Source organism: Oncorhynchus masou, chromosome 21 (genome assembly GCF_036934945.1).
Source record: "Oncorhynchus masou masou isolate Uvic2021 chromosome 21, UVic_Omas_1.1, whole genome shotgun sequence".
Lineage (NCBI taxonomy): Eukaryota > Metazoa > Chordata > Actinopteri > Salmoniformes > Salmonidae > Oncorhynchus > Oncorhynchus masou.
Genome location: NC_088232.1, coordinates 22,787,313 through 22,798,411, shown reverse-complemented (window position 1 = coordinate 22,798,411; position 11,099 = coordinate 22,787,313). Strand labels below are relative to the sequence as shown.

The 11,099-nt window shown below is 42.0% G+C and overlaps 1 protein-coding gene and 1 non-coding gene across 3 annotated transcripts; one reads left to right on the top strand and one right to left on the bottom strand.

The window, feature by feature from the left end:
• The first annotated feature begins 3,011 nt into the window (after positions 1-3,011).
• Positions 3,012-7,331, top strand: haus2 (HAUS augmin like complex subunit 2). Of its 2 annotated transcripts, XM_064927790.1 has the most exons (7): positions 3,012-3,120; positions 3,411-3,535; positions 5,548-5,643; positions 5,865-5,934; positions 6,101-6,233; positions 6,403-6,511; positions 6,824-7,331. In XM_064927790.1, exons 2-7 carry the CDS (start codon positions 3,449-3,451, stop codon positions 6,938-6,940), a joined length of 612 nt encoding a protein of 203 aa, XP_064783862.1. In that variant the 5' UTR covers positions 3,012-3,120; positions 3,411-3,448; the 3' UTR covers positions 6,941-7,331. The 2 variants fall into 2 exon arrangements, with proteins under 2 accessions (XP_064783862.1, XP_064783863.1); XM_064927791.1 differs by lacking the exon at positions 3,012-3,120 and having other exon boundaries at positions 3,448-3,535; positions 5,571-5,643.
• Positions 7,332-10,289: 2,958 nt separating this feature from the next.
• trnat-ugu (transfer RNA threonine (anticodon UGU)) lies at positions 10,290-10,361 on the bottom strand. Its single transcript has one exon. It is a non-coding gene; the product is annotated as a tRNA-Thr (tRNA).
• Between the last annotated feature and the right edge of the window lie 738 nt (positions 10,362-11,099).

The window sequence follows — 11,099 nt, the reverse complement described above, 5'->3', positions numbered from 1 at the left end:
AGAGGGAAAATATTAGTTCATAGATAGTAGTTAGTTCTTTAGCTAGTTAACATCTGATTGCCAGAGTCCAGTAAGCAACTAAAGTTCAGAACTTGAGGAAGGAGTCGTATACCAGTTAATACTATAGCGAATTGGTTAGGTTATTAATGTTAGCTCATCTGATGTTGTAATGTTAACTAGCTGCCTAACTTTATTAGCCAGCTAATTTTCACACCATAAACTCAATTATTTGATCAGCTAAATTGGCTAATGTTGCTCAACAGTTCTCTGGCTAGCTAATGGATAATTCGATCCAGCTAGCAAGATAATTAGCAATGCCAATTTCGGCGAATTCCGCCAAAAGGTGACTAGTTTGCATCCCTGAGTCAAAACATCTGCTGTCTCAACCACTGCCTGTCACCAAGGGAGTACCCCAAGGCTCAATCCTAGGCCCCACACTCTTTTCAATTTACATCAACAACATAGCTCAGGCAGTAGGAAGCTCTCTCATCCATTTATATGCAGATGATGGTCTTATACTCAGCTGGCCCCTCCCTGGATTTTATGTTAAATGCTCTACAACAACGCTTTATTAGTGTCCAACACACTTTCTCTACCTTTAACCTTGTTCTGAACACCTCCAAAACAAAGGTCATGTGGTTTGATAAGAAGAATGCCCCTCTCCCTACAGGTGTGAATACTACCTCTGAAGGTTTAGAGCTTGAGGTAGTCACTTCATAAAAGTACTTGGGAGTATGGCTAGACGGTACACTGTCCTTCTCTCAGCACATATCAAAGTGCAGACTAAAGTTAAATCTAGACTTGGTTTCCTCTATCGTAATCGCTACTCTTTCACCCCAGCTGCCAAACTAACCCTGATTCAGGTGACCATCCTACCCATGCTAGATTACGTAGATGTCATTAATAGATTGGCAGGTAAGGGTGCTCTCGAGCGGCTAGATGTTCTTTACCATTCGGCCATCAGATTTGCCACCAATGCTCCTTATAGGGCACATCACTGCACTATACTCCTCTGTAAACTGGTCATGTCTGTATACCCGTTGCAAGACCCACTGGTTGATGCTTATTTATAAAAACCCTCTTATGGTCTCACAGCCCTCATCCTCCACATACAACACCCGTTCTGACAGTCACATTCTGTTAAAGGTCCCCAAAGCACACATTCATCCCTGGGTCGCTTGTCTTTTCAGTTCGCTGCAGCTAGGTGACTGGAATGAGCTGCAACAAACACTCAAACTGGAGTCTTTTCATTCAAAGACTCAATCATGGACACTCTTACTGACAGTTGTGGCTGCTTTGGGTGATGTATTGTTTTCTCTACCTTCTTGCGGTTGTCTGTGCCCAATAATGTTTGTACCATGTTTTGTGCTGCTACCATGTTGTGCACTGCCATGTTGTGTTGCTGCCTTGCTATGTTGTCGTCTTAGGTCTCTCTTTATGTAGTGTTGTCTTTTGTCTTGATGTGCGTTTTGTCATATATTTTAGGCCTTTTGGTAGGCCGTCATTGTAAATAAGAATTTGTTCTTAATTGAATTGCCTGGTTAAATGATTAAATAAAACATGGAAATACTGTCTTTAGTCATCCTATTTAGCTAGCCTGCCTATTGTACTGCAGAGCTGTCTGACTATTTTTTGTTTTACTAGTTCTTCAAAGTAGATAAGGTATACTTTCACGAACTGTCTGTCCCTCTCGTCGTTCTGGTGTGTAGGCTAAATTCACCTCTTGTGTGTATTTTACAGAATTTAGCAGGTGTAAATGTGTATCAGTCCAGAGATCTGTGAACAATGACGAGACGATCATGTCTAACAATGGGAGTCGGTGTCCCAAAAGCGGAAGGCAGAGGCGACAAGCTCAGGTCCAAAATAAACCCATAGAAACGCATTGGGTTTAGTTTGGACTAATTTTGGCGAGTGAAACCTCTCGCTTCGCGTTGTCTAAATCTCTTTAGCAGGAAACAATGGCGCAATGGATTATGGTCATAGTGCTTAATTACTACATTTATGCGCTGAATTTGGTTGAATATTCGCTTAATGGAAACTAGAATTCCCTTCAACCCAGCGTCCCACGAAGTTCTTGACTTGATTTCTCTTTAGAGAAACGGCACGTCGGGATCACATATCAAAAAATAAATGGAATTCAAGTAATTGAACAGAAGTCGGTAAATGAGTTGTTTAATAACCAAAAAAAAGCGAAATAATGGTTAATAGCGCAGCACTAATTGTTAAGCATTTTGAACAAAGAGCCTTTTGGGAGCCAAATGTGCCGTCTCTTTTAAACGAACTGACCCACATTTGCCGGCTCTGTGTATTGGCAGCAATGTGATGGGAAGTTCGGATCTTTTCGACTCGTTCAGTCAAAACAATTAATCTTTCGACTAATTTTGTTCATTTGAGTCAGTTATGCCCAAAGCACGCATGACCCCTTGTCTGCGAACGATGAACTTAAAACTCGAGAGGCATGCTTTTACAAGCCTCTCGTTTACGTCTTTCAACATAGGTGGCTTATTGGAGCTGTCATTTGTGACAGACTTGTAAACGTGTTTAAATAATGCATATTCTTGATTGCAAGGCATACAGATACAATGTCTTCATACATTTGAAACGAGTCTTGTTGAGGCCGCAACCAGACTAGATTGTTAACGACTCTTGGCGGAAAGCATTGCTTGATGATGATAAGCAGCGCAATGGCTTTCTCGAACTGCAGGCCCACAACGATTAGTTCGAGTTCGAGGCTGTGTCCATAACATTCAATACATTAATTACATTCACTCTTGCACCATGCCCGATCAATTAGTTAAAACATGTATTTTTCTTTTCTATGTTCATTAGCTATTTTCCTGCGTGCATATGCCATAGTCGGAAGACCATCTCTGTAGCCACTGCCCGAGGTGCGTATCATCTAGCAAACTCAGGTCAAACGAACGACTAAAATGAGCGAGTCATTGAGAAAAACGAATCATGACCTGAGTCAGTAAAAGGAGTCGTTCAAAAATAACGAGTCGTTCGTGAACTGCACATCACTACAGTAACGTTAGAGCGGGAAGTCCGGAAGTAATTTCTTCACCAAAGGAACAACAACATCCGCGGGCTAAATTTGAAATAAATATTTGTCGACAATTGGTAAGACAAATGGACTTACACTGTAAAATGTTGGTGTATATGGGTAGCTATATACTAAACTAGTAGTTGTGGGAATGTGGTAAAATTAGGTTTTCTATCTTAACGTAGACAAACGTTGCTTTCTCAGTTAGCTCGCAGTAACGTTAGCTAGCACAACATTGCTCTGCGAATCCGAGTGTGTAACGTTAATGGACACGAAACTAGCCACGTACAACACTATATAACGTTAGCTTGCTAACTAAGATTCGCTTGTTATATTGAGTACGAATCTTTGCTTTTCTTTTTTACAGCTACATATTTTTCAAGGTTGACCCCACCGCTCTTACGAATGAATCCGTGGGACATTGCTCCATATTCAGTGACACCAGTTGCAAGTCTTTTGACCAGATGCGTCGCCTCGGGTGTTCTTTCCCAGGTGAGTGCATGCCGAGCAGGAGTGTTAACTAATTCATCGGGCATGGTGCAAGAGTGAATGCAATTAATTTATTATGGAATGATATCGACACAGACTCGAACTCGAGAACTAATCGTTGGGCGCCTGCAGTTCACAAAATACTTTGTGCTGCTTATCACCCTCACTGCAGTCAACAAATACATTCCGCAAAGAGTCGTTCACAATCTAGTCGGGTTACGGCCACAGCTTGACAGGTGGGTATAATTTGTGGAACATTCCAACAGGAATTTGTTCCAAAAACTTCGTTAATAACAAGGTTGCCAACAAACAACCCATACAAAGTTGTATCGCGGCGGAATAAGAAACCGGGTACGGAGTGTGCTATTTCAAAGTGTTTCACTCACCACGTTTATTCCGAAAAATGTCTGTCCTCACTCTGGTAGCCAATGGACAAACATGAAGAAGAAACTACGTGGCGAGTTTATGCCTATTCGGCAGCTAGTTAGCTAGGTGAATTGATCATGCTACTTTGTATGCGTTGTTTGTTGGCAACCTTGTACTTTACGTTTTTGGAACGGATTCCTGTTGGACCCAAAATTAATGCAATCAACTTTCACCCGGTGCAAAACACACCTACATCTTGGTATAACAGAGATTATAAACTGGGTGGTTCGAGCCCTGAATGCTGATTAGCTGACAGCAGTGGTATATCAGACCGTATACCATGTTTATGACACATGTATTTTTACTGCTCTAATTACATTGGTAACCAGTTTATAATAGTGATAAGGCACCTCAGGGGGTTGTGGTATATGGCCAAGAAGAGGGTTGTTTGGGTACCCTTGAAGAAGAGTGTATGCAGTGCATTTGGAAAATATTCAGTCTTCTTCACTTTTTCCACATTTTGTTACGTTACAGCCTTATTTTTCCTCATCAATCCACACACACTACGCCATAATGACAAAAGTGGGTTTTAGATCTTTTTTTTCACGTTTTATTACCTTATTTACACAAGTATTCAGACCCTTTGCTATGAGACTCGATAGGACTGACAGAGCTCCAGAGTTCCTCTGTGGAGACAACCATCTCTGCGGCACTCCACCAATCAATCCTTTATGGTAGAATTGCCAGATGGAAGCCACTCCAGTAAAAGGCCCATGACAGCCCACTTGGAGTTTGCCACAAGGCACCTAAAGGGCTCTCAGACCATTTTCACAGTAAAGTCTATACTTTTTGTATTTGACGCATGTGACAAATAAGGTTTGATTTGAGGAACAAGATTCTCTGGTCTTATGAAACCAAGATTGAACTCTTTGGCCTGAATGCCAAGCCTCACATCTGGAGGAAACCAGGCACCGCTCATCACCTGGCCAATACCAGGTGAAACCAGGTGAAGCATGGTGATGGCAGCATCATGCTGTAGGGATGTCTTTCAGCAGCAGGGACTGAGAGACTAGTCAGGATCAAGATGAACGAAGCAAAGTACAGAGCACTCCTCAATGAAAACCTGCTCCAGAGTGCTCAGGATCTCAGACAATGACCCAAAGCACACAGCCAAGACAATGCAGGAGTGGTATCGGGACAAGTCTTTGAATGTCCTTGAGTGGCCCAGCCAGAGCCCGGACATGAACTCGATCAAACATCTCTGGAGAGACCTGAAAATAGCTGTGCAGTAACGCTCTCCATCCAACCTGACAGAGCTTGAGAGGCTCTGCAGAGAAGAATGGGAGAAACTCCACAAATACAGGTGCACCAAGCTTGTAGCGTCATACCCAAGAAGACTCGAGGCGGCTGTAATCGCTGCCAAAGGTGCTTCAACAAAGTACTGAGTAAAGGGTCTGAATACGCATGTAAATATGCTATTTGTAAAAAATAATAATAGTAATAAAAAAACGGTATGCTTTGTCGTTATAGAATAAGGCTGTAATGCAACAAAATGTGGAAAAAGTGAAGGTCTGAATACTTTCCGAATGCACTGTAGTTGCTTTTCTACCGATATCCTAGGCCATCACACTGAGTCTCTTTCCTTACAGGAGGATGTTGATTCTGTCCCTAGAGAACCCCACGTCTTTTCCCCACATCTCCTGGAAGCTGAACAGCTCATCACTATGGAACGGGAGCTTGACAAGGTAACGTTACAAACAGGTATTCTTGTATTAATTAGTGCACATAATAGCAATACATTTAGCAAGAAAACAAGTTTATTGGACATGTTCAGGTAGTCCCTCCCCGTTCCAGTCCGTTTTCTTCCATTTGGTACCTAGTGACTACAATCCTGGTTTGGTGCCAGACACCTGTCCTGTTTGATGCAGAGATATGCATTTACCTAACTTAGTTCTATTTGTTTTAGATCAATCTAGAAATGGAGTTGTTGAAGTTGGAAAAAGAAAGCGCAGATGTCACTCACAAATTTTATTTGAGTAAGTGGGGATGTGGTACTTTTCCTTTGTGGCGTCTTGAGATTCAAAAGGTAGGTAGTATGTAGCAACATTGTCAGATACAAACATGTTTAATGTTTGGAGGGACAGCCAGACTTTGATGTAATTGTCTGGTCATAAATTAATAATTTAAATTTGTTTCTGATAGGTCAAAGGTTTACATCATTGCAGCAATTCACCTCCCATCTGCAAGATGTGCTGAGAGAACAGGCAAGCCTGCGCCGAAGACTGATGAAACCACTGTGTCAGACTAACCTGCCCGTAGAGGCAGATCTTCACAGGTGAGCTACCTTTTATTTTTGCATGCACTGACAACACTGTGTTTACAATATTCTTGAATTCTGTACACAGGAAGATGCCCTGATGTGTTTTGTGATGTTATATTGCTGAGTGTACCTTTTTGAATTGTATTCTCCCAGTTAACAGAGGAATGATGGTCCTGTTTTATAGGTATGTGGTGGAGGTCATGAGGATGGTGGTGGAATTCATTGAGAACTTGGAGGCAAAGATAAGCACTGTTCGTTCTATTCCCACCATTGATGATTCCATGAGCAATCTGGTGAGTTCTTTCAGTCAAAACCCTATCCCCAGGCCAGATGTATTGCAAGTCCTAAACTCTGCCATGGGTTGTGTTCAGTGGAATGCATGTAGCTATGTTTTGTACAGTATCTTCCTCTTGACCCCTTTTTATCCTCTATTTTACAAGCCTACTCCTTACCCCAGAATAATAACACACTTTTCAGGTTGTTGAATTTATACTAGCTAATGGTAGTAAGTAAGCATTGTCTGAGCCAGAATGGCCCATGTTATTGTTAATACTGTACTGTGATTGTTCATGTTAATTTTATACATTGTACTCTCTCTTTCTCAGAACAATGGCATAGCTCAGCTCCTAGCCCAGGTGACAGAGGTGGAAAGACTCTCTAAACAGATTCTACAGTGGAGAAGTCAAAACAGCAGCACTTCCATCAATGACATCACTACCTGAGAGCAAAGTGAGTCCCAATTCTTCACCTTTTTCCTGAAGTGTGCACTTGCCTGTCATGGATTCAACAAGGGTGGAAACTCCCTACAGCCAATGTTTACATGAATCCACTGCTTTCAAATCCATTATTTTAAATTGTAGTGTGCAAGTAAACACTTTGGGAGAAGGGTGGAGAATCGGGACGCAACCCAAGTCAAACCTTTCAGAACTCTTCAATGGACATTTGTCAGTTATACATGACGAGGATTATGTGTTCTGAAAATGTTTGACAAATGTCTCATTCAGAGAGAATGGGTGTTGTGTTACTTTACAACATTCCCCTTAATGTGCTTTTTTTATGTTAATTTTGATTCTAACTAATGGTATCTTTGTAAATAAATCTATCTTGTTAATATTTGGACTGGGCGTACCCTGCGGACAATGGAGCCGAGTAGCTATGTCACAATGAGACCTCCTGATTGGCGCAGCAGTCTAAGGCACTGCATCGCATTGCTTGAGGCGTCACTACAGACCTGTGTTTGATCCCAGGCTGTGTCACAGCCGGCCGTGACTGGGAGACCCATGAGGCGGCACACAATTGGTCCAGCGTCATCTGGGTTAGGGGAGGGTTTGGCTGGCAGGGATTTCCTTGTCCCATCGCACTCTAGCGACTCCTTGTTGTGGGTCAGGCGTCTGCAAGCTGGCGTTGGAACTTAGTCTTGTCCAATCGCTGCAACCCCTAACTACCAATTGGATATCACGAAATTGGGGAGAAAGAGGGGTAAAAGTACAACAAAATCACAATGGGGCTATCTCATCTGTGGACTCTGAATTACACTTTACTCTCTCTAACTATCAAACACACACATAATTCCATTGTTGATGGGTGTTTATGAGATGAGAATAAGGAAAAGAGAGGGAAAATACTAGTGAAGAGCCTACTTTATTGCCAAGACTTTGTGGACACAACTGAAATACAAAAATAGACTAAATCAGAGATCCATAAATTCAGACACATACACTTGTACAGTGCACATGAAAACATTATTTAAACTTCCCATCTATCATAACTACAGTCTGACTGTGAGAGCCGTAGAGCCAAAAGCAATAAAGTGAATGTAACAATCTGTTTCCTTGCTGTTCACTATGTACTGTGCCTTTGGAAAGTTCTCAGACCCCTTGAGTTTTTCCTAATTTTGTTACGTTACAGCCTTATTCTAAAATGGATTAAATATATAAAAATCCTCCGCAATCTAGACACAATTCCCCATAATGACAAAGTGTAAAGAGGTTGTTAGACATTTTTGTAAATGTATTCAAAATAAAAAACAAAAATACCTTCTTTACATAAGTAAAACCTTTTGCTATGAGACTCAATTGAGCTCAGGCGCATCCTGTTTCCATTGATCCTCCTTGATGTTTCAACAATTTGATTGGAGTCCACCTGTGATACATTTTATTGGTTGGACATGATTTGTAAAGGCACACACCTGTCTATATAAGGTCCCACAGTTGACCGTGCATGTCAGAGCAAAAACCAAGCTATGAAGTCAATGGAGATGTCCGTAGAGTTCCGAGACAGGATTGTGTCGAGGTGCAGCATTGAAGGTCCCCAAGAACACCGTGGCCTCCATAATTCTTAAATGGAAGAAGTTTGAAACCACCAAGACTCTTCCTAGAGCTGGCCACCCGGCCAAACTGAGCAAACGGGGGAGACCAAGAACCCAATGGTCACTCTGACAGAGCTCCAGAGTTTCTCTGTGGAGATGGACCACCATCTCTGCAGCACTCCAAAAATCAGGCTTCTATGGTAGAGTGGCCAGACAGAAGCCACTCCTCAGTAAAAGGCATATGACAGCCTGCTTGGAGTTTTCCAAAAGGCACCTAAAGGACCCTCAGACCATGAGAAACAAGATTCTCTGGTCTAATGAAACCAAGATTGAACTCTTTGGCTTGAATACAAAGCATCACTTCTGGAGGAAACCTGGCACCATCCCTACAATAAAGCATGGTGGTGGCAGGATCATGCTGTGGGGATGTTTTTCAGCGGCAAGGACTGGGACACTAGTCAGCATCGAGGCAAAGATGAACGGAGCAAAGTCCAGCTAGATCGTTGATGAAATCCTGCTCAGGACCTCAGACTGAGGTGAAGTTTTCCCCCTCCCAACAGGACAATGCAGGAGTGGCTTTGGGACAAGTCTCTGAATGTCCTTGAGTGGCCCAGCCAGAGCCCAGACTTGAACCTGATCGAACATCTCTGGAGAGACCTGAAAATAGCTGTGCAGCAATGTTCCCCATCCAACCTGTCTGAGCGTGAAAGGATCTGCAGAGAAGAATAGGAGAAACTTCCCAAATACAAGTGTGCCAAGCTGTTAGCGTCGTACTCAAGAACACCCGATGAGGTAATTTCTGCCAAAGGTGCTTCACCAAAATACTGAGAAAAGGGTCTGAATATTTTTATGAATGTGATATTTTTTTATTTATTTTTTGCAAAATAAATGTGACTGTTTTTGCTTTGTCATTATCTGGCATTGTGTGTAGAAAAAGTTTTAATATGTTACAATGTAACTAAATGTAGAAAAGGTCAAGGTTCTGAAGACTTTCCGAAGGCACTGTATGTGTACATACACACCATTGGCCTGGCACTAGATATGTGATTTAATGCTTGGCATATCAATGAACCTGGTCAAAGCAGATGAGAGCTCCTTCTCATGAAGACAGGCTGATTCATATGAGCAGGGTGTCATCAACTGAAGAATTTGAAACGTGGGACACTTGGGCTATTTTAGACTTTTCTTTAGTGTAATTGAATTCTGTACAGTAACCACAGCTTTTGCTATGGATATAGTGTAAGGATTTGTTTGTAAGCGACTTGCCTAGTTAAATAAAAAATAGCATTGTTAGTATTGTAAGTCAATCCAATTCAATCAAATGTATTTCTAAAGCCGTTTTTACATCACCTGCTGTCACAAAGTGCTGTACAGAAACCCAGCCTAAAACCCCAACAGCAAGCAATGCAGATGTAGAAGCACGGTGGTTAAGAAAAACTGGAGGGTGAAATTATGATTGAGCTGTGTTTATTGGCATTGTGTGTTATTAGCATTTTACAGTACTTAGACCTACAACTTATATAAAGTGTGGTTGTTATGGTAAAAACGGAGGTTGGCGTTCACGCATGTGCTATTCTGCTGCATACCACAAGTTGTCAGCTTTGCGCTATGTAGGGGGACTGTTCCCCAAACTGCAATTTTGAAAACTGTTCCAAAATGCGGCAATTGTGAAACATAACATTCAGTGAACAATAAATTCGCGATAAGGGTGGATGACTAGAAAACCTTTCTTGACCCTTACCTAAAAGCTATAATTTCCTTTCAGGCCCCAGCGAGGTTCGAACTCGCGACCCCTGGTTTACAAGACCAGTGCTCTACCACTGAGCTATGGAGCCGGTTGTCGAAGTAAGAATGTATTGGCATTTGATCACGTGATGTCATGGAGCCATTTCGAACTATTTTACTTCAAATTGGAAATAACCAACACTTCCTATGTCTAACTACACCGCACATATTCAGCTAGCAAGGCTATCTTGTGAAAACGAAAGCTGCGTGCCAATGTCGGACATTCTCGCTGTTCAGTCCGATTTTGCCACCACCGTCGTGTATTGGCTAGCAAACTAATTACAAAAGTTTATTAAAACTATAAATGGAATATATATAAAAACAAATTCTTATTTACAATGATGGCCTGGCAGAGCTCTAACTTGAGTGAAGCAGAGGTCCAAGGCACTGCATGTCAATGCAAGAGGTGTCACAAGAGGCTCTGGTTCAAATCCAGGCTGTATCACATCTGGATGTGATTGTGAGTCCCATAGGGTGGTGCACCATTTCCCCCCTGTTTTTTCCAGGTTTGGTTGGGGTACGCCGTCATTGAAAATAAGAATTTGTTCTTAACTGACTTGCCTAGATAAATAAATAAAACCCAGATGACACTGGGCCAATTGTGCACAACCCTATGGGACTTCCAATCATGGCTGCTTGTGATACAGCCTGAAATTGAACCAAGGTCTTTCAATGGTTCCTCTAGCACTGAGATGCCTTAGACTGCTGTGCCATTCAGGAGGTGCATCCAAAGTGTATTTCCCTGTAACATGCCATTGTTTATGAAATAAATATGTCTTCAACTCCCA